Source organism: Bactrocera neohumeralis, chromosome 3 (assembly GCF_024586455.1).
Source record: "Bactrocera neohumeralis isolate Rockhampton chromosome 3, APGP_CSIRO_Bneo_wtdbg2-racon-allhic-juicebox.fasta_v2, whole genome shotgun sequence".
Lineage (NCBI taxonomy): Eukaryota > Metazoa > Arthropoda > Insecta > Diptera > Tephritidae > Bactrocera > Bactrocera neohumeralis.
This window is the reverse complement of record NC_065920.1, coordinates 14,320,709-14,344,145: the sequence shown is the minus strand read 5'-3', so window position 1 is coordinate 14,344,145 and position 23,437 is coordinate 14,320,709. Positions and strand designations below refer to the sequence as shown.

The window sequence follows — 23,437 nt, the reverse complement described above, 5'->3', positions numbered from 1 at the left end:
TGGCTCCTCTTATGCCCCGCATAATGCTGATTATTAAAGTAATATTATTTGCCAGTAAAAGTTTGGATTAAAGTGATATGAAGTCAGCAAAGGATTGACTTCTTAAACGCAGGAAGAAAATACTTTGTACTTAAGCTTGTATACATAATCATATGTATGTATATACTTATATAGATATATGTATATACCACCAGTTTGCAGCGCAATACGCGAGCAGTGTGGATAAGCAATCATAATAAAAACACGCAGATTTGCGTAACTAGCTAGAAGCTGCTGACAAATTCACTTCCTGCGCACACTTTTTATGATTTTTTATTTAATGGCGGCCCATCGTAGGCACACTCACTTCCCTTGTCGGATGTACCATGAGTGTGTATGTATAGATTTACATAGATCTAAGTATACTCGGAACCATATATTTACATCAAAACATTATTAGCGTAAATGAAAACACATATGTATGTGCATACATATGCATTTATACGACAACTTCAAGCAACATGCTACAAGCTGTGTCGCATCTTCAACACCTGGGTTCAACCACAGTTGCGGCGTCATAAGCCGTGTTACTGCTTATCTATTTATGTTTTTAGTCACATTTGCCTCAACACCTCTAAATTATGGTCGCTATTGCATACATACTTATTTATATATAAAAAAAGTGAAGGGTTTTCCTTATGGACGGGTGGTTTTAAGAAAAAATAAAAATTATATAATATAATGTGTTGGCCAAGAATTTAGATTGATTTAAGTATAAGGATTTGTCTTATGTATAAGTGACCACCGCGGTTCGCATAAATTCCAGCCGAGAGGCCCGATTTTCGTCCACTGTTACATAGATTGGGGCCGCATGTCAGCAATAACTCGACGAATATTCTAAACCTACAAGGCGTCAATCATCTCCAGCTTATCAGCGAAGACAAATAACTTCACATAACCCCACAAAAATAGTCTAGCGTCATTGAATCGCACGAAGCCACGCCACGGGCCAAGAACGCGAGATAATGCGCTCAAAAGAAATTCTTTCAGTAATTGATAATTTCGTTGGTTATGTGGAATTTTGCGCCGTCTTATTTGAAGGAAAGAAAGTCTCCTCTACTAAATCCACTGCGACTATATTCTCGAACTGGATGAAGGAGTACTGACTAGACAATAGTATTGCAGTCGATGACGTTAAAATTCTGACTGTCAAACTGACTCTGACTGTGTAACACTCGATAACCTGTGCGCTTTCACTCCTCATACGACCGTGAATTTTGAAGTCTTCGATCGAACATTTACATAGCGATGTCCGTATGCTTCTGGTTAAGCAACTTACTTGAAGGGGAGCCGACTCCTAGAAATATCGGGTGGTCTTTCCTTGACTACATCGACGACATTAGATAGTACGCCTACCAGATTTCGGACCCAACGGACACCAGACACGCGCTGACCGCTCTTTACAGTGGATTCATTAACACCTTCACCGAATTCTTTTCAATGAATGGCATACTTGGAGTCGATCTACCACCCATTGCGAGAATCTAGACATTTGGTTTGAAATTTGCACAACAGGTTAAATTCCTACTTATCCAGAATAGACCCCGACATATACAATATATGTCCTGTGTGCAATGAGTCTTCGCATGATACTGGCAACCTCTTGCATGTCCCATCAACCCCACTCATCTAACACCCCTTTCCCTTTGGTCCTATCTCCTCGAAACAGCACGTTTCTTGGGCTTTCCGTTAGATGAACTCGACGATAACTTGGCTAACCCTCCTAATAGGGACTAAGATCCGTTAGAACAACAACAACAGCAACAGAATTTAGAGTGATCTTCAGCTGCGCAGCTTCGTTCTGGATAATATAGCAGGTTAAGCTCTGCTTACACAGAATCGTCCCCGAAATTCCAAATACTTGTATATGTCCAGCATGCACCGAGTATCCGTTTGACTTTGACCACCTCTTTGCATGCGGAGCTAATCCGATTCATCTAACACCCATCTCCTTATGGTCCGATTGGACCAAGCAGGAATTAGATAACCGTTACAACAATAACAACCGAATCATTATTTTGGTAATAAATTTGCACGAACTTATTATGAAATAAAAATCCAAACTGGGTATAAATCAATTAACAGCTGTCAAAAAGATGAATTCTGAAAAGGCATTGCCTCATTGACATTCACACTTCTAAAACAACACTGTTTACATTAAGGAAATATTTTTAGAGCAGTAAATATTTTACTAATAGGGAGAAGCGGTCATTTGATGTAAGGACGTATTAACTAGAGCTAATTATTACAAAAATAGTACTCAAGTTGGAGGAAAATATTGACAACAAAAATTTACTTATAGCAAATGAATTGCAAATTACAAGTATTTGCACCCTCTATTTGTAAAATTCTCAAATATTTAAACCAATTTCGAATTGGTATAAAAGAGATCACTTTATATTTATAATATTTTGGGTGTAAACATTGTATAAGGCTATGCCCGAACTTAATCTAATACTAATCTCGCGCGCTTCGCTCAATTTATGGCCAACGTAATCGGTCTACTAAGCATACTATCGCATCATTATCACCCACCTTGAGACCCAGTATTCATTATTGGATAATATTCCACACGTCCAGTACGCAGTGAAGAAAATATAGCAGCCGTGGCTCAGAGTGTACACGAAGACCGCGGATAGTCGTTTCGGCGCCGTTTGCAGCAACTCGGACTGACGTATGGAACGACTTGGCGCATTTTACGTCGAGATCTTAAATTGAAAGAGTACCAAATACAAGTATGTATAGCTTGGGCAAGAACTTAGGCCGCTCCACCTTTCCAAGTGACATCGCTTCGCTCCATGGGCTCTTGAAAAGTTCGAGAAGATCCGACGTTTTCGAGCCAAATTTTGTTCAGTGATTAGACCTATTTGGGGATCAATGGGTATGTAAACAAGCCAATTGTTTTTTGGGGCGAAGAGCAACCTGAAGAGATTCAAAAGCTGCCATTTCATCCAGAAAAACAACGGCTTGGTGTGGTTTGTGAGCGGTCTATATTTCTTCAAAAATAATCACGGTGAGATCATAACCGTCATAGGAGACTGTTATCGTGCCATAATAACCGACTTTTTGATGCCTGAAATTGAAGCTCGTGGTCTCGGCGACATTTTTATACCCTGAACAGGGTATATTAAGTTTGTCACGAAGTTTGTAACACCCAGAAGGAATCATCGGAGACCCTATAAAGTATATATATAAATGATCAGTATGTCGAGCTGAGTCGATTAAGCCATGTCCGTCTGTCTGTCCGTCCGTCTGTCTGTATATATACGCACTAGTCCCTCAGTTTTTAAGATATCGTTTTGAAACTTTGCAAACGTCATTTTCTCTTAAAGAAGCTGCTCATTTGTCGGAACGGACGATATCGGACCACTATAACATATAGCTGCCATACAAACTGAACGATCGGAATCAAATGCTTGTAAGGAAAACTTTCACATTTGACAAGATATATTCACGAAATTTGGTATATATTATTTTCTAAAGCAACAATGTAATCTCCGAAGAAATTGATCAGATCGGTTAACTATAGCATATAGCTGCCATATAAACTGAACGATCGGAATCAAATACTTGTATGGACAACTTTCACATTTGACAAGATATATTTACGAAATTTGGTATATATTATTTTCTAAGGCAACAATGTAATCTCCGAAGAAATTGATCAGATCGGTTAACTATAGCATATAGCTTCCATACAAACTGAACACATATTTACTAACAGAAATGCACCTGTGAAGGGTATTTAGATTCGGTGCAACCGAAGTTAACGTTTTTTCTTGTTTTTTTTTTACAAGACGGCGCCACTTCTCACACACCGTAACAATCAATGGATTTATTGAGAGCCACTAAGGTTTGCCACTAAAATCGTGTGATGTCACACCGTTAGACATTTCCCTGTGGGGATATGTAAAGTTTGAAGCCTATATGGACAATTCCGCTTCTATTCATGCTTTGGAGCAAAACATTGGAGCAAGACAGTTACCATTCGAAATGCTCAAACGAGTTATCGAAAATTGGACTCAACGCATGAACCATCTGAGACGTAGCCGCTGCCAACATTTGAAGGAAATAAGTTTGAAAATATAATATAATAATAAAATATAAATTCCAAAGAATGTCCTTAATAAACTTTCTAAATTAAATTTGAAATTTATGTTTTTTTTCTTTAAAAAAGTATGGAACCTCAAAATGGATCACCCTTCACTATGAAAACTAAAAGAAGGAAATTGGTTGATTGTTGACATACTATATATTGGCCTAAAAATAATGCACACTTCACTTGTTTACCCAAGTTCTAGATTAATCGGTTTACAACACTAGCGGCAAATATCTGAAACTAATGAAGTAATTAATTAAAGCAGCCGTAAATATACGCAACTCAGTCTAGTTGCAGCAAGCAACGAGTTCTAACTGTGCAATTTCACGCTAATAATTCAGATGCGTGCGCGATTACGCCGTCGGTTTACAGATTTAATTCTGAGAGCCACTATATGCTCAGCCAACGTCCTAGCTATACTACCATTTCGCTACAACAAAACCAAGCGAAGAGTAGAATGCTCGAAATTATGGCTTAAGTATACCATCAGCATCAATGTGATCATCCTTTTTCTGCTCATCTGGACACGACCCACAAAAGATCGCCTAAATGTCGATATTTTGCAACGCAAACCGATTGTGGCGCTCGTCAATTATTTAAATTTTTACGGCACGATTTACACGATTGTCCTCATTATTTGGATGAATTGGCGTGACCGCAAGAACCTCTTGGATTTCTTCAACACATGTTTGATTATGGAATATGAGTGCTTCCGTATTTATAGTGAACTCAAGCGGGAATGTGAAGATTTCGACAACTTCATCATATGGAAGGCCGTTTTAACTCTGTTGCAAAATGCCTCCTTCGTCAATACGGTCTATGATTTCAGGAGTTTTAGTTGGGTCGCTCAATTGCTGTTGCTAATTTTCACATATTTCTTGCTTAATATGCTGTTGGTCACCATCCAGCTGTTCATCATATGTATTCTCTTTCAATATCGCTGCTTTTGGGTGCTTAATCGACGGCTGCAGCATATCGCCGAGGTGGAATTGAAGCAAAGCGGTCGGGAACATATATCAGCGGAGATTAGTATGCTTTGTGGTATTTACGTGCGTTTGCTGAGCATTTTTCGCCGGTGTACGAATATGTACGAGCAACAAGCCTTGCTGATGGTCGCCGTGTTGACTGGTTCGAATATAATGAGCTTGTTTTTTGCAAAGCTTATTTGGACCGGTAAGGTTATGGAAATGAGTGTTTGGAGTATCTGCGATAATCTACAAATGGTTCTGATTAACGTTGCCGATTTTTGGTTAACAATAACTATCTGTGAATTGACGGTGAACACTTCGCGAATAACGGCAAATTTGCTACGAAATTTTAATGACTTTCGACGGTTGGACAAATACCTGGAGCGAAATGTGAGTTTGAGGCGCTATCTGCAGAGAGTAATGGGTTATATAAATTGCACTTATTTTTAGGTGGAACAATTTTCATTTATTTGTTGTGATAACCAATTGAAATTCCGTTTGTGTGGCTTGATAGACCTAAACCACGAGACCGGTTGCAGAATTTTATTCACAATGATTTTATATTTTATATATTTCGTTCAAGTTGACTATAATGCTACATGAAATAAAAATGAAGACAATTAAGCTGAAGATCTGTGGAAAGTCCACATCTGATCCTTAAAAACGCTATAGTTATGGCATCGAAGAGTAGATATAATAGTTACATTTTGACGACTCAAAAAAAGTTCCTTAGAAATATTTTATAAATATGTCTATATAATTGCGTAATTGTTTAAGTTCGAAAATTTGTTTTCATGATGGATATAATAATTTAAATTGAATCACACCTTCCCCTGACAACGAGTATCCTCATACTTTGTCCGTTCGATACTGAGCACAATTGAGATAAAACTTCGAATAATAACAAACATCGATATCCAAGCATACGTGTTTTGTGATTTATTTTTCGAGCTATCTCACGCTTAGATGGTAACTTTTTCATGCGAGCACAATATATTCGGTTTCCGACGGTCCTAATCTTCTTTTCGTGACTACGAAGTCATGACACCTTGAGAAAGTTCACCTTTAGTCTTTTAGAACCATTGTCCGATTCTTCACTTGTGAGATTTCGGGATTAGAGGACAAAAAAAGATATTAATAATCGGAAATCGCTTAATTGTTTTTCAAAATATTCTGCATTAAGATTTATATGCTTTTGCTTGCGTTTGAACCAATCTTCGAAACACTTTCGCCGTTCTGATTGAGGTATGTCCGAAACATGATTTCTGAACGCATCAACCGTTTTATCAGGTATCGAGAAGTGTTGATCGCTTAGCTAATTTTTCAATTGCGTGAATAAAAAGAAGTCATTCGGTGCCAAGCCAGGATTATAAGGAGTATGACTCATGAAATCGATGTTTTCAGAGCTCAAAAAATTAGTAGTTTCAGTCGATGTGTGAGAGTTCGCATTGCTGTGGTGAAAATTGATCAGTTTTTAGCGGTTGGTTTTCCTGATTTATGGAAAGACAACTGACAAACAAATGGCCAGTTGTTCCAAAAAAAAAAAAACAAAGCAATCATTTACTTGCAAGTTATTTTTGCGTGAACAACTTTTGGGTCTATACAGGGTTTGTCCGGAAAGTAATAGGACTGTTTTTTTCCGACGCGACTGCGGCTACCTAGCTAACAAACGAGCCGAAATGCAGCGTTCGTTAGAGCAGAGGTAGGCGATTAAATTTTGTGTGAAACTCGGAAAATCTGTGACACAGACGTTTGATATGATCAAGCAGTCATACCCAGTTGCTTTAGCAAGAAGTGGTGTGTTTTGGTGGCAACAGGCCTTTTTGGAGGGACGGAAAGAGATCGTTGATGAAGACGGGAAGAATGAAAAATCAAAAGTGAAAATGATGCTGATTGTCTTTTTTGATATCAAAGGCATGGCCACCATGAATTTGTTCCCCCTGAACAAACCGTCAACGCCACATTTTACGTGGAAATCCTTAAGAGACTCAAACGAAGAGTCAATCGAGTCTGACAAGACATCGCAGCCGTTTGGAAGTTGCACCACGACAACGCCCCGACTCACACCGCCTTTCATGTGAACAGCTACCTAATCAAGTCCGGTATCCCAACGCTTCCTCCCTACAGATGTGGCCCCCCTGGACTTTTTTTGTTTCCTTACCCGAAAAGGCCAATGAAAGGCAATAAATTTGAGAGGACAGAGGGGATCCAAGCATCATGCACCTCGACTCTCACGGCTATTCCGGGGAATGCCTTACGTGACGCCTTCAATTATTGGAAATCACGCTGGTAGCGCTGCATCGACGGAAGGATCCTATTTTAAAAGTTTTTAAAGAATTCTAACGTTTGGTTCAACAAATTTTTAAATCGACTCAGTCCTATTACTTTATGGACAAACTCTGTAAGTATCTTGAAGCACCGCTATCGTATATTTTTAACATTTCTCTCAATCCATCGGCACCAGCCTTTTTTAGTACTTTCAATCTCATAATATGTCACATGAAAATCTATTCCGAAACAACAGATAATTTTGGACGACCTTCATGAAACTCGTCTTGGAATGATCTACGATCTCGATAGAATTCACCATACCATAACTGGTCTTTGATGGAGCTCAATCGCCATAATTTCAGTTAAGTTCACCGATGCCCTTTTGTTGAGATAATCCAAGTTGAAAGTTGTAAAAAATAGTAGCGGAAAATATTCACGACTCAATTCCATTTTTTGGTCAAGATGAATATTTTAAGTTACTGTAAACAACATGAATAGTGCTCGAATGTCAAAAGGTGTATATACATATACATGTATAACATCTAAAATGTCAAACATTACGATAAAGTTGTGAGTTGCCGGATTGCAACACTAAGGTTGCAAAATTCCGAAATGTAAAAGGCACCCTAGGTACCACAAGTCAAATACACACTGTGTCAACATTCGCGCCACTATCTGTTGGATGTGTTCATTCAATAATTACGATAGCTTCTTATCTGATAGCATTGGACAGTGGTATGACGTACCACTTAGTTCATTTCAATAATTATTTACCATATTCGCTATTGTAGTGGATATTCACAAGTACACATTTTTCCACAAAATGCAGTTACAGTTTGCCTTTCACGAACGAATAATGTCTCAACGTCTTCGCAAGCGCATTTCAAATATTTTACTCAGAGTAACAGTTGTGTCTTCCATCTGCTTTGGGCTACTACCATTTTACTATAATAAACAACAACAACGCTTCGTCGCTTCAAAACCGTTAATAATTTATAACATTTGCATAAATGTCACATTTCTCATAATCATGACATTTCTTTTGCCGATATTTACCGACTTTGATGATGCCTTCGGAGCTGGCGATCCACTCGCCGAACTGTTAAATCGCCTAACTATATACATCAGCTTCGGTGCCATACTAACAACATGGTGGATTAATTGGACCAACCGTCAGCGGCTGCAGCAGTTATTAAATGAGTTCGCTAGTATTGAAATCGATTATTTATATCGTTATAAACATTTTACCGATGAATGTGCGACTTTCGATTATTATGTGTTTTGGAAGGTTCTCGCGACCCTTTTACAAAACTTATCGTTCTTCTATAGCATCGGCGTAGCTGATAATCCCGGCTGGTTATTCATTATATTCATGTGTCTACTGGCCTTGCTTACAAATATAATTTTCCACGTATCAAGCCACTTCTTTCTGGCCGTTTTGTTTACTTATCGCTTTATTTGGGTCTTGAATCGGCGTTTGGCAAGTATGGCCGGCAACGAAGTGTCGTCAAGTCGGCTGCGGGTTTTGAGCATAGAAATCGATAACATTGCTTGCATCTATACGCGTTTGATTCGGCTGTGCGCGCACTATACACGCATACATCAATACCAATTGTTGCTTTTGTTCGGCTCGATGACCCTTTGCAATATCGAAGTGCTGTTCTACGTGCGCCTGCTTTGGAGCGGCAAAGTGAGCGAGTTGAATGCCCGCAATGTTTTTGCGATATTGCAAATAGTTGTTGTAAATATATTGGACTTTTGGCTGACAATAACAATATGTGAGCAGGCGTTGGTGACGTCGCAGAAAACGGTGGAAATACTACGTGGCTTCAATGAGAACCCCAAATATTTGTTAGATGTGGAGCGTAGCGTGAGTGATCTACTTGTATTCTGATTCTTTTATGATTTTGTACAAAACATATATTTAAAGTTTTACTTTGCAGTTGGAAGACTTTGGCGTCATTTGTAGCAACACCAGGTTGCGTTTTAATTTGTGTGGCTTATTTGACATCAATCACTCGAGCGGTCTCAATTTCCTGCTGACAATGATATTATACCTTATATATTTAATACAATATTATCATGAAAATCTATAGAAATCTATGGAGTAACTGAAGAAAAGCATTTTTGTGGAACTTCTTCTGGGAAAAATGCTATTACATCACATGACGGCGCAGCTAAACTCCGGTTTATGGGCTACAAATAAATAATTTACAAAAAGGGTTAGACGACTGACAAGAGTCAAGTTTTTGATGACCCCCTGATCTTCACTGAATGCTTTGCTGCACTTAAATATGTGTGTTTTTGATGAATTAGACTCCACAAAACATTTTCTACTCAACCTCATGTCATACTGTGCAATAACGAGTATTTTTATACTCTCGCAACAAAGTTGCTAAGGAGAGTATTATAGTTTTGTTCACATAACAGTTGTTGGTAAGTCCTAAAACTTAAAGAGTCAGATATAGGTTTATATATACCAAAGTGATCAGGGTGACGAGTAGAGTTGAAATCCGGATGTCTGTATGCCCGTCCGTCCGTCTGTCCGTCTGTGCAAGCTGCAACTTGAAAAAAAAATTGAGATATCATGATGAAACTTGGTACACGTATTCCTTGGCTTCATAAGAAGGTTAAGTTCGAAGATGGACAAAATCGGCCCACTACCACGCCCACAAAATGGCGAAACCGAAAACCTATAAAGTGTCATAACTAAGCCACAAATAAAGATATTAAAGTGAAATTTGGCACAAAGAATCGCATTAGGGAGTGGCATATTCGGACGTAATTTGTTTGGAAAAGTAGGCGTGGCCCCGCCCATACTAAGTTTTTTGTACATATCTCGGAAACTACTATAGCTATGTCAACCAAACTCTATAGAGTCGTTTCTTTCAGGCATTTCCATATACAGTTCAAAAATGGAAGAAATCGGATAATAACCACGCCCACCTCCCATACAAAGGTTACGCTGAAAATCACTAAAAGTGCCTTAACCGACTAACAAAAAACGTCAGAAACACTAAATTTTACGGAAGAAATGGCGGAAGGAAGCTGCACCCAGGCTTTTTTAAAAAATTGAAAATGGGTGTGGCGTCGCCCACTTATGGACCAAAAACCGTATCTCAGGAACTACTAATCTAATTAATTTTACAGCAAAATAAAAAAATATGTAAATGGCGGATAATGAAATCTCGATTATCACTTTATCATGCGAGAGTATAAAATGTTCGGTGACAACATTAGCCCTTCCTTTCCTGTTATATATGTTTTTTCATTGAGGCAATTCTTTTTCAGGAAGTTATATTTTTGATAGCTGTTACTTGGTTTAAGCTCAATTTGATTTGTCACTTCATAGAAAATAGCCTTGCTACGGAACAATATTTGGAAATTTATTAGCAAACTAATGGTTCTATTCGCGCAACGCCCGGGGGTGTGTCCAATATTCGGCCGTCATAATCGCCCAGAAGAGTCGGTTCGTATTCAGTCGACACAATCTCGGAGTAGAGTTGGTAATTCGAGTTCGGTTTCGAACCACGTTTACTCTAATGTATAATACGCCTTCCTTAAAGACGCCATACAGAGCCCACCGAAGACGTTAGACCTGAATAAGTCCGTTCTCAATTGTGCGCAACAATTGGACCTATGTCCATCCACTTTATAGAAGATTTTGTGAAAGATCTTGATTTGCGAGCATACAAAGTCCAACTCATGCAAGAATTGAAGCCAGATGTACATCGATCTCAATTTTCATAAAAACTTTTGCTCAGCAATCACTGTTTGGTGTGCTTTATAAACAAAGTCAACCATTGATCCATATTTCTTAAAAAGTGAAGCCGAACATAATGCAGCAGCCAATGGAGAACGCTATAGAGCCTTGATTATTTGGAGAGATGGACAAAATTTGCTCCCAACAAGACGGCGCTACATGCCATACTGCCATCGAAACAATCAATTATTGAAGGAAATTTTGATTAGCACATTATCTTGAGCTAATGAGTCGGAGCAGTGTTTGGAGATGCGCAAGCATAACAAATTCGAGCTTTGCGTCGATATGTGGCAATGGATAAAACATGGCTCCATCATTTCACTCAGAAGTTCAAAACAAGAGTCATCCGAGTAGACACCACATGATTCCAAAGCGTGGAAAAACGCTTGAAGAAGGAGGGACCATCAATATTGTATTACTTATAATTATTGGACCGTTTGAAGGACGAGGTCGCTAAATACCAACTGGATTCAAATAAGAAATTGTTTTTTCATCAAGCCAATGCATCGCGTCACAAGTCACTGAAAAAGATGGAAAAAATCACATTCTGATCTTCGCATTACTTCCCCATTCACTGTATCCTCAAGATCTGTCTCTCAGTGACTATTTCTTGTTCTTAGATCTCAGAGGAATGCTCGCTGGGAAGAAATTTTCGTCCAATGAAGAGGTGATCGCCGAAACTTATATGCGGCTTATATTGAAGCAAAGGACAAATTGTACTACAAAAATGGTCTCGAAAAGTGCGAGTGACCGTCCAATAATCTGTGTATCATCCTTGAAGGGAACTGTATTGAATAAATTTTGCCAAAACAATATATTTTACTACGCTTGGCTGGGGACATATTAATTGACCTCTTATATACAATTCAATAATCTTATTGCCTCATAGACAAACGCACATTCACTATTAATTTGGGTAATTTGTTTACTAATTTTGATTTGCTTACTATGTATGCATGAACGTTGACAGCCATTGTGATTCATTTAAGTAGACACAACTGACTATTAAGTGAAGGAAACTTGTGTTAGCACGCAGCGCAACATGTTGCGCTCAGACTAAAAATGCCAGCAACACCACAACACTTATCTGGCGATCATTAAATATATTAATTAATTAATAGCATTCCCAAGTCGCTTATTATAATTACTCGCACGATGATTACACAAAATTTCACAGCTGATTCGTTTGCGTGCGTTAACCGTAGTCAGTATTCGGTAGTGAAAATGCGTACAGCACGACGGAAATTCGCAAATTGCCTACATTGTTATATTTTTAAAATCTCAATGCTCCTCGGCCTATTGCCATTCAAGTATAACAAGGAAAAAAGGACTTTTCGGTCTTCAGGCGTGGCGCTCAGCTACAGTGTCGTGATTAATACGCTGCTCTTTGCTTGGGTCGTCAAAAACTGGCCGGATATGTCAAACTATGAGCTTTTTGCCAAGCCATTGCTTTATATCGTGGAAAATGTCGTCAGTTATCTGAATTGCGTTGGCATAATTCTAATCTTTTGCAGTACCTGGTCTGGTAGAAAACGTTTGTTGCGGCTGTTCAATGAAATTGTCACTGTTAGACAGCTATGTGATTCGAAAGCCTTTTTGCGCGATTTTGACGCCAGCATGATGGAGAAACGCATTATACTGAAGTTTTGCTCAATGTTTTTGCAAAACCTCTTATTTTTCAGCTCATCGTTCTATTGGAGCAACAAAATGGATGCGAGCTACTTTTTGGTGTCAATGTTGACAATCATATTGTTCAATGAGATATTATTGATATCGAATCAGTTCTATCACAATACGCTCTCCATCAATCACTCCATACTGGCTGTAAATCATCGCCTGCGTTGTTTAAATACCAGAAAGCAGTTGTTGGCTGCTGGTGAGATTAATGAGATTTTCGGCATATATATACGTTTGATACGCTTAATAACGCACACAACGACAGCATACGAAAAACAGTTACTGGTCATAATCTCGGTGCGTTTGAGCGTTATTGTGCAGTGTCTTTTCTCCGCATGCATGCACTTCGGCGGTAGAGGCTTGCAGATGAATGAACTGGAACTGCTATATTTCTTGCTTATTATAATGCTAACCTCCTTGGACTATTGGCTCATAATGGCTGTTTGCGAATCGGTGTGGCGCGCTCAGCAACAGACGAAAGTCGAGCTGAAACATTTTAACACTTTTCGTACTTTGAGCGTTGATCTGGCGAGAGATGTGAGTATAAGCGTACGCCAATCTTTAATTATAGTTTTAAATATTCTTACTTTTTCCAGCTCAACACTTTTTCAATATTTTGCTCGATACACAAGTTTCGCTTTCCGTTATGTGGCTTGTTCGAGATACATTTTGCTACTGCACGCAATCTATGCACTTCAGTGGTGACAGCGCTGATCTGGTTGGTTCAATATGATTTCGCCACAAGTATGTGAGAGGCGCAGTGCAAATATAAATTTATATATTCAAGACATGGAATGACTTTTTACTACTTGTGTTGCAATTATATTACTGTTAAAAGGAAGATTGTCGATTGAAAACTGCTTTATTTGTTTTTTCTAAATTTTCAATAGTGTCTAAAGTTCGGCGATCTAGTACTATCTTTGCACACAGTAAGGCTAACCTCTCCCTAGTTTTGGAGATTTTAACGGGGCATTTCCCTATTGGGAAATATCCGTAACGCTGGGAATCTTACTAGACACCATCTGACGAAGCTGTATGGAAGAAGATGAGGTCGAAACAACTCAACGCTTCCTTCTTCACAGTCACGCGTGTGGGAGCTCAAGACTAAAGCACTTGGAAGTACATATCTACTACTTGGCTACAAAGCGCTTTGCTAATTTATAGCTCGAACAGAGAGTTCTTCTTTTCTATGACCTCACAAAGGACTACATATAGTAGTCCACATGCGATCTTTGATCAGCCATCTAACCTAACTTAACGTCTGGCTATAATACCTCTCACAGTTGCGTTTTCTATAGAATGTAAGAAAGTTGTTGCAAGTGATGCATTTTCACCAACTGCAAACATGTGCTTTTGCAATGTAAGGTAGGTAGACTTCATGCGGTGCATCCTGGATATGAGGAATATTAAAAACGATAAAAACGAAACGGGTATGCATGGATTGAAGCCGACTTTTGAATCGAACAGTGCCTCGGTTGGACTACAGCCTGTAGCGACAGAATCATCCTCTATGAAAGGCAACTAGGAATCTTCGTTTTCAAGAAAAAAAGGTTGATAGCCAGTCGGCCTGCCAGAGAGGCGTAATCACCAGCACTAAAAGAGAAACCTCTGTTAGATTCATGGTGGGTTCGGGGACCACAGACAACGTTAAAAGCCGCCATAGTAAACAGGTGATGATAGCAAGGTAGTTGAAATCAGACCGCGGATTGGCAGAAAAGATAGTAACTCGCGGCGATGGCAGGCAGACTGTTCAGGAATCTGAGCAGCAAGCCAGGATACTTGATTGGGTTAGAAGAGTGTTTGCAGCGGCGATGACGGCGAAACAGCGGGATGGAGGGGTCCAAAACTATAGTTAAGCGACAGAAGTCGATGAGAGGCGGCAATGGCGGCGGATCAGTGAGCTTGAGTGGCTCCCAATCTATAGTTTAGCGACAGACGTCGATGATTTACCCTCGGTAAGAAGCGTCGCACGAGAACCGCACCAAACGTTTAATGAAATCACTAAGCGGTCCGATTCAATAGAGGTGGGGTGTGTGATCGCAGTAGGGAAGATTGTCATGACGGTGGTCAAGGGAAATACCAAGCTAGATGTAAGAGTGCGGGTAGATACTATGGTTTGCACAAGCTGTGCAGATTTGCCGACGATCGTCTGTGGCCAGGCTTGGAGAGGTCTGTAAGAGAGCTAGACCAGCGGCTTTGGTTAAGGTGGATCTTCCGCTGTGCCCTTGTGTTCGCGTCTGGCTTTCTTCTGAACCTTCCACCCACGAGAATATAGAGAAAATATTGCGGTTATGCAATCTGTTTCTCCTAACTCGTGACTGAAAGTCCAGAAGGCTCGAGAAAAGCGAAGAACCATATCGGCAGACGCAGATTCTCCTGAACAAGAAGTCCATAGGTCTTCTCACTGACACAATGAGTGCTCTAAGCTATGGCTTTTTAAATATTTCCTAGCTACTCATAATTTCAGCGCTGCGCTTACCATTTCGTAGGCATGGCGTATTTTCTTTTTTTCTGGTGCCATCTTTGACGTGTGTTCAAACAATACTGAGTCAATCAATCATAAAACTGCAAATATTGTTTATTAAGAAATCTTATATTTCTAACGCCGTACAGCATAAATCTATAGCATTTATACAACGTCAGATTACTAAAGCCACCTAATGAAAAAATAATGGACTTGTTTTCCTAGGCATAATATTATTGTAATACTATTTGCTCTACTTATTTTTTATTATAGCATTGCCATCATTTTTATTGTTATGCACTGTATACAATTGTCCTACTTAATTGCCCCTATTTTATCAGGTGACATATCAAACGAGTTTAACTCACATACGAGGCCACCAAACTAAAATTTATTTGTAGATAATCAATCAGTCATCCGTCACTGAGTTATTATATCCATCACCATCTCACTGGGCTACTTGCTTAATTATCAACAATAAAATAATATTTATTGTAAATAGTTAGACCCCTCACAGCACAGAGTCATAGCAATAGAGTTTCAGTGTGACTTTACATAGTCCGGCTGAATGTGGGTGCAGCGCCATGAGCTCGCGTTGGCGTATCGGTATCGCGCGATTTTTCTACAACTCGACAATTTGGTTTTCCATCGCTTTCGGCATATTACCGTTTCGTTATGATTCAAAACTACAAAGGATCTACACTTCCAAATACAGCTTCGTCTATAGCATCTGCCTTAACGTGGTAATAGGGTTTGTGGCGTTTGCGGCTTGGCCAACCGACGATTTGCTGGAAATGGACTTACAGCAACACAATAAACTAATGGGCTTACTAATCAGAGCCATAGTCGTGTCGCATATATATACGTTGATTACGATTATTGTGATAAATTGGCGCGAATACAAATCGGTGTTATACATTTTCAACGAATTCGCCGCCATCGAGCGGACTTATCTCGCCAAGCATGCCGATTTGGCGCGCAGCTGCAGCACCTTCGATGCCTGCATCATTTGGAAGGGTGTAGCAACGCTACTGCAAAACATCTCCTTCATCTTTGTGATTTTTGAAAACAAATCGACGTTGAGCACGCGTGCAGTGATTGTACTTGGCTTTGCATTAACAATGGGCAACGTGATTTTTCTTGTCGTGCTCCAATTTTATAATTTCATCGTTACCACTTACCGTTGCATGTGGATACTGCAACAGCGTCTAAAATATCTGGCCAACCAAAGCACTATGCCGACACCATTTCGCAACGTCACCTGTGAGGTGTATGAAATAACGGGCATCTACTTGCGTTTGATGAAGTTGTGCAAGAGCTTTGGCAGCGTTTATGGCCAGCAGTTGTTGACCAGCAACTGCGCTATAATGTGTACGAACGTACAGTCGTTATATTATTTGCGCATCATTTGGAGCGACAAAGTTAGCGATTTGACCGCTTGGGATATATTTTATACGTTACAGGCGGTGCTGATAAACGTTTTCGACTTTTGGCTCACTATTGCGGCATGCGAATTGGCCTTGGGCATGGCGCGAGATATAGCGCAGCTCCTGCGCACTTTCAATGATTTCGAGAAATTGGATGTGGAGTTCGAAAAAAGTGTAAGTTTTGTGTTGAAAGAAGTGTTCTAATGCCTTAAATCATAAAACTGATTACAATTTCTGTTCGCAGTTGGAGATTTTGGCTGCCGTCTGCAGAAACAATACGCCGAAATTTCGTTTGTGTGGCTTGGTTGATTTGAATCACTTGGCGGGTCTAAAAGCTTTGCTGACCATGATTTTATATCTGATCTATTTAGTTCAACTCAGTTACAATGACTTTTGAAAAAAAAATGGAAACGAAACTCGCTTCTTTGTATGAATGTATTTAAATACTTATATATAAATAAAATCAACGTCTGCGCTTAGTTTCAATAGATGATCGGAATCGGTTTCTTTTCGTTCTACTGAATAACCACATCAAAACTTGCTAATTTTTTCAACACTTTAAGTCTTTAAGTCACTTAAGTCTCTAAAGTTAAGTTTTTTGGCAAGAACTAGATTTTTGAAAGAGGCCTGTATACTATCTGACATTGTAGATAATTGTTGGGGTATAAGATTATTTCCAACAGAGAAAGGTTGCCAACATCGGTGCACTTCGATTTCCCAGGCACGTTTTATCTAAACCTATAAAGACAAAAACTTGCTACTTCTTCTTTATTGGCACCGCCACCGTGGGTCGGTCTGAGCCAAAAACATAAATCTTTGTTAGTTGCCCTTAACTTTTTTCAAGTGCAGTGTCTTGCTTCCATTGTCCACGCATTTGTAGGAATTTGTTGAACTTAAATAAAACCATGCCGCCTTAGAGCTCAAACAGTTCGTGGTTCCATCTCTTTCGGTACTTATCGTTCAAACGCACGGCTCTAAAGTCTTTACGGAGGACTATTCTCTCGAATGCTCCAAATGCTTTCACATCTCGGTTTGTATTGGAAGACGGGATTAATAAGAAATCGATCACTCACACTGACGGCTCCAAAACCGCACCGACAATATTTCTCTCGAATGATTTAAGTGCTTTCAAATCACGATTTGTCATGTTACATGTTCATATTGAGATTCACCGCTCGCGCGGACAGCTCGAAAGACCATGAGACAACCAGTTCCGTCCAAGTGCTTTCTTATCTCGGTTCGTTATCATCTTAGTTTCTGCGCCGCATAACAGGACAGAATTGCTAAAAGAACAGTAGTACACGTTCCAAGTGCTGTCAAATCTCGATTTGTCAAGTTCCATGTTTCAAGGCCATAATGGAAGGCGAGAATCAGAGGAATATGCTTTCACATATTGATTCGTTATTGTCCATGTTTTTGCACCGTGTAAAAACACGGGAATGCTAAGAGTCTTATAGAGCGCAATTATTGTGGCTTCCAGGCTTAAATTGTTCCCGAAATGCGAGGAATCTTTGTGTTTAGCCTTCAGTTACTTTTTCTTGCCCGCATCTACCACAAGACCAACCTCTTTCTTTTGTTTTTTTTTCTTCTTATTCTAGGTAGGAAAAGGCTTCGCTGCCTGTAATACTACAGAGTTGTTAATAACCAAAGGGGTAAGGTTCTCTATTAACAAGTAAGATAAAATATAATACCTTTGAGATGAATTTTTTGCGGAAAAAACAAGGAAACTCCTCAACCCGAATAATCGATGCGTTGCACACGAGGAATTCGATTCAATTACTTTTCAGTGGATGCTATAAAAAGTTGCCATATTGCGCCGTAATCAAATCAAATGAAATGTAGTAAAAATAAATATTTGTACGTGTAGAATATACTTTGAAAAATTTTTAAAAATCCTAGAAAATGTTACAATGAGAAAACCGTTCCGACAAATTTCGCAAAAATCGGGCAAAAGGTTCGTATATATAAAATCGTGTCGTACGTGCAGACTCTTTGAAAAATTCTTAAAAATCCTAGAAAATAAAATGAGAAAACCCAATTTTCGGGCAAAAGTGTTAAGACGTGTCGCATTCAAACGATAACACTTTGGTGTTCCACTATTTGCCAACATTTTCGTTATATTAAAGACACGAGAAAATACTGCCACACAATACTCGTAAGTATAAATATTATTCACTGTTAATTTTACAATAAGCTTCTTGTGCCAGGAGCAAGTAAATAACACAATTGCCATTACCCGCAACGCCCTTCCTGCCGCGCCACTGCACACTTTTATTAGCCATTATTGTGTCGACCATTTTCGCTTGTCCGCCTACTGCCGGTGATGCCAGCTTGCAATCCGCCAGCTACATAAACACCCACACACACACACATCACAATGGCAGGAAGTTGTTGCCGAGCAGCCAAAAGGCTGAATGCTAAAACACCCACCTTGAACAGCGCGCAAATGGAGTGGCGCTCTCACCTTATAATGGAAATTCCCGTTCGCTTCAATTGGCAACGATAATAAATTCGGAAATTTTACATTTTACAGCGCCAGGCGGCAGAAAGGACCGTAAATGTGAAAGGTCTACATGACGTTGGTGTAAAACATTATCGTATGATGCGGATAGCAAGGCAAAGAAGGGAACGAAGGAAAAGAGTGCAGAGTAAATAACAGAATATCATATAATAATTGAAAAGAATAACTGTATAATGAAATTTGTGAATGAGTACACTGCGGAAGCGCGAAATAAGCGCACTTACTTAACCTCATTTAAGAGTACATACAAATGCATTATTTGTGTGCTGAGAGCATGTGCTTCTGCATGTCGAAAACTGCAAGTGCGTTCTCAATGTGAGAGCCAAAGAGAGCGCATAAATGTTTAATTACTACTATATTCCGTAGTATATAAAGGTAATTTGAGATTTTGTCAGGCAAAAATTTCGTAGTAGTATAGAAGATTTGTTTAAAAACAGAAGCTAACATTGAAAAGAAAAGTTTATAACAAGTTTGCATATTAAAGAAGTATTTAGTGTCAATTGAAAAGTCCCGGTATACCATAGTAAAACATATTTTAAGTTAATAAGTTTATCGTGTGCTCGGATGACCGTTGATTAGACTTCGGAGTGAAACGATGGAGCCATGTCTCATCCATTGTCCCATAGCACGGAAAACTCGAGTTTATGACGCTTGAACATATCCAAACACTGCTCCGAATCAACAACTCGACGTTGAAACTCGGCAACAAATTGATATGCGCGTCTTATGAGGGTTAGTGCTAATTCTATGTGAAAGACCTATGTGTGATCCGTTTAGGTAAGCAATTTTTAGCGCATGTTCTCCAAAAGTCCAGTGCTCCGTTATAGTGGTATACTATTTCCGAACCTAAAAATCCTTGGTTCTGTTCCTGTCATATTTGGGCCATTTCTATTTCGTTATCTTGTAGCTGATTATTGATTTCTATCTGCTCTGCGCCATTTGTATAAAACACATACAAAGCCTTCTTTTGTTCTCGTTACTAGCGAGAGAGTATTGAGCGAGAACTGAAATTATGGACACGTGTAGTTGATCCGACAGTAAGCTTAAGCCTATTTGCAATTGTTTACTACTCTGAAATTAATCTGTAATGTCGAAAAGGTAAGCAATACCGCTTGGTTATTCGGTTGCTTTCTGTAACCTCCCGTAGTTGTTCAATAAAACTCCCCTGGCCTTCTTTATAGCTAGTACTTCTGTGTGCAAGTATATTTCCGCTCTACTTCGCTGTCTATTTTTGACTCATCGGTATACGAATAGATAGAGGTAGTATGCTTCTCCCGGCTAAATATTTTCTCCATTCGCATTTAAGAGGTAACATTATCCGAAAGTGACTATTGCAATTGAACTATGGGCGGATATAATCCGATTTACTTAAGTTTAGCAGGGGGGCACTGTTTCCATAATCTTTCCGGTTTCATCTTTCGAATACCTTTATTCTCTTAGCAGAACTTGCTGCTGTTTTCTGAGTAAAGACGTCTAAAGGCAGTTAATGCTGGAGCATATTAAGCGCCTTGGTCGGACATGACAATAGCTCCAGAAACCCTTGCACAGACTGAACTTTTTATTCCATTAAATTTCCTGTTCTTTATTGTTTCTTTAATGCTGGTCACCAAATAACTTCTCCAGAAGTTAGAATAGGTCGAAAACGACCGGATACAAGCATATTCACATAATTATACATTTTATTTAAATTATTTGTATTTGGCTTAAGTCCCTAGGTCATTGTTCTACCACCGAGAGAGGGAAAATTAAAATGAGGTATTTTTGTTTTACTTGTGAAAAGCAGCAGTTCCGCTCTGCTAGGGTTGACACCTAGTCCGTTATTCGCAGCCCATAGGTGTAACCTTCGCAGTCCATATGATGTAAAGTGAAACTTTTGAATATAGAACACACTTCAAACAATTTGAAAAGGCTTAAATTGTTCTAGCCCCAAATACTACTCGAACAGGTAAATACGCACATAAAATGTTTTCTATTTAGTCTACGAAATAAAACATCATACACACGATGATCTTTACAGGATTCAATTTGTTTCTTGCTTTTATTTAGTTGTGCTAAGTCACTAAGCCACTTTGTATGCAAACGGCGAACAGTATACCCTATGGGGCTAATAGGAACTGGTAGACCTAATTTCAAGTTTCGAGAAAAATTAGAAAAAATATACATTTTTCGTCATACAGCAGACTAACGATATCAGCAAAAATAAGACATTATTTTAGATTTTTTCTCAGTCGAAATTTGAATTTAGACTGAAAAGACTTTTTAATTGAAAATATAAACAATAAGTTCCACTTAAAAATTTTGAAACATTCATTTAAGTTTAGTTTTTACTATTGGTTGCAAAATAATTTGTAATTTTCTAAATGTTTTCAGTAGAGTATGCACAGAAAAGGTACTTTCCTGTTTAGTACATAAAAGGAATTCGTTCCTAACCGGCCTCAAATATAAATACATACTATATATGTAAGTACATAGATATACCCGCTACTCTATTTCAATATGCAAGCGTTTCACTGAAGTTTTATTTGCAGACTTTTGTGCGAAAAGAGTTTACTTTCTGGGGTAATGTGCATTTTGTGCCAAAATTGTAGCCTCGAGCTGCTTAAATATGCGTTGTCACGTATTTTGCCTTACTCTTTTATCATCCTTTCTGTTTGTTGCCAATTTTCGCTACAATACACACACCACTGACGTGGCGGCTTCGGAAAATCGGAGAAAATTGGGCGTTGCTAATGTGAGACACTCTATCGAGTTTTCGATATATTACAACACTACCACTACTACTACTGCTCACACACACAATTTCGAATTTTTTTTTGTAGTACTTTCCCGCCTCATACTTCTTACTATTGCTTTTGTCCTTACAATTGCTATTCATCGATCTACAATAGGTACAAGAATTGGCAAAAAGAAACAGTGAATAAGCCTACAAATTATACTTGTATGAAGCAAATTGATGGATGCCAGTTGATAGGACACATCGGATTAGGATGACTTTAATTATGCTGATGTAGTTTCAGGCTAAGAACGTCAAAATGCAATATCATTCGATTACACTGGACATAAACAGTTCTGGGGAAAAATAGTTGAGGAAACATGTATGATATTGTGACCAGAAGACTATTCCACTTGCAATGGGTAGTGTATCAGATAGATATCAAATCCAATTCAATCGAGATTTGAAAAGAAAAATTAAAAATGTATGTATATTCTTAAATGACTCCCACACTTAGAAACTTTTGTTGTTCATCTCCAAGTACATATTTCGAATAAAATTTTGACTTCAGCTTTTGGTTTACCAAAACTTTTCTCAGAAAAATTAAATTTGATTTCAGACATGCTATAATCTACACATATTGACATTGTTGAGCTCATCAAATTTATTGTGACATTTGTGTTCCATGTAGCTGAGAAGAATTGTGCACTGCATTTTTTTTTTTTTTGAAAGTCGTCATGGAAATGAAGATGTTGAGCAGGCATTCGAATATTGACTTCTGCACTTGCATATATATGTATAAAAGGACACCAAACTGAAATTCAAGCAGCACTTGGCAAACATAACAAATAAAGCAAATAAGATTTATAATGCCATATCAAGAATGATGGCAAATAGAGGCTGTGTTCGCTCCAGCCGCCGACTTCTAATCGCAAAAGCGATGAGCTCAGTTATACTGTATGCAGCTCCCGTATGGATACAGGCAGTAAACATAAAAGCGTATGCCAGGCAATAATTGCGGTGCATAGACTTACAGCAATAAGAGTAACAAGTGCTTTTCGAACTACTTCCAGCGAAGCAGCTGAAGTACTAGCTAGTATGCCGCCTATAGACATCCAGGGAGACGAGTTCGCGAGATTATATGTATTATTAACGCCAATTATAGAAATTCAAAAGAGAGAAGAGAGAAAGAAGAGCATAATTATATGGCAGCAACGGTGGCAAACCTCAACTAAAGGACGGTGGACCCACAGATTCATACCTGACATCCACACGTGGATAAGTAGACAACATGGGGACCTGGATTTCCACTTCACCCAAATATTAGGTAGGCATGGGTGCTTCAGAGGCTACTGATACAAATTTCAAAATGATGTCAGTCCGTATTGTTCGATGTTTACGGAGTCAATAGAAGACTCCGAACACGTGTTTTTCCATTGTCCTCGGTTTCTAAACATAAGGAAAAAGTTAGAAACAGCACTAGGTGGTAGTTTAA

General features: G+C 38.9%; 4 protein-coding genes across 4 annotated transcripts; all 4 read left to right on the top strand.

The window, feature by feature from the left end:
* The first annotated feature begins 4,479 nt into the window (after positions 1 to 4,479).
* LOC126752894 (gustatory receptor for bitter taste 22e-like) lies at positions 4,480 to 5,709 on the top strand. Its single transcript, XM_050463919.1, has 2 exons — positions 4,480 to 5,496; positions 5,557 to 5,709. Exons 1-2 carry the CDS (start codon positions 4,480 to 4,482, stop codon positions 5,707 to 5,709), a joined length of 1,170 nt encoding a protein of 389 aa, XP_050319876.1.
* A 2,698-nt stretch (positions 5,710 to 8,407) lies between these two features.
* Positions 8,408 to 9,271, top strand: LOC126752892 (gustatory receptor for bitter taste 22e-like). The gene has a single exon (XM_050463917.1). It carries the CDS (start codon positions 8,408 to 8,410, stop codon positions 9,269 to 9,271), a length of 864 nt encoding a protein of 287 aa, XP_050319874.1.
* Positions 9,272 to 12,214: 2,943 nt separating this feature from the next.
* LOC126752235 (putative gustatory receptor 22d) lies at positions 12,215 to 13,642 on the top strand. Its single transcript, XM_050462901.1, has 2 exons — positions 12,215 to 13,354; positions 13,414 to 13,642. Exons 1-2 carry the CDS (start codon positions 12,296 to 12,298, stop codon positions 13,567 to 13,569), a joined length of 1,215 nt encoding a protein of 404 aa, XP_050318858.1. The 5' UTR covers positions 12,215 to 12,295; the 3' UTR covers positions 13,570 to 13,642.
* Positions 13,643 to 15,832: 2,190 nt separating this feature from the next.
* Positions 15,833 to 18,514, top strand: LOC126752236 (gustatory receptor for bitter taste 22e-like). The gene is made up of 2 exons (XM_050462902.1): positions 15,833 to 16,882; positions 18,307 to 18,514. The coding sequence occupies exons 1-2, from the start codon at positions 15,866 to 15,868 to the stop codon at positions 18,382 to 18,384; spliced, it is 1,095 nt and encodes a 364-aa protein (XP_050318859.1). The 5' UTR covers positions 15,833 to 15,865; the 3' UTR covers positions 18,385 to 18,514.
* The last annotated feature ends 4,923 nt before the right edge of the window (positions 18,515 to 23,437 follow it).

Bases quoted from the DNA above. Each gene is read 5' to 3' on its own strand.
- LOC126752894 (XM_050463919.1), top strand. From the start codon at position 4,480: ATGCGTGCGCGATTACGCCGTCGGTTTACAGATTTAATTCTGAGAGCC. The intron at 5,497-5,556 runs GTGAGTTTGAGG...ACTTATTTTTAG, and splicing joins ACAAATACCTGGAGCGAAAT to GTGGAACAATTTTCATTTAT.
- LOC126752892 (XM_050463917.1), top strand. From the start codon at position 8,408: ATGACATTTCTTTTGCCGATATTTACCGACTTTGATGATGCCTTCGGA.
- LOC126752235 (XM_050462901.1), top strand. From the start codon at position 12,296: ATGATTACACAAAATTTCACAGCTGATTCGTTTGCGTGCGTTAACCGT. The intron at 13,355-13,413 runs GTGAGTATAAGC...TACTTTTTCCAG, and splicing joins GCGTTGATCTGGCGAGAGAT to CTCAACACTTTTTCAATATT.
- LOC126752236 (XM_050462902.1), top strand. From the start codon at position 15,866: ATGAGCTCGCGTTGGCGTATCGGTATCGCGCGATTTTTCTACAACTCG. The intron at 16,883-18,306 runs GTAAGTTTTGTG...TTCTTATTCTAG, and splicing joins ATGTGGAGTTCGAAAAAAGT to GTAGGAAAAGGCTTCGCTGC.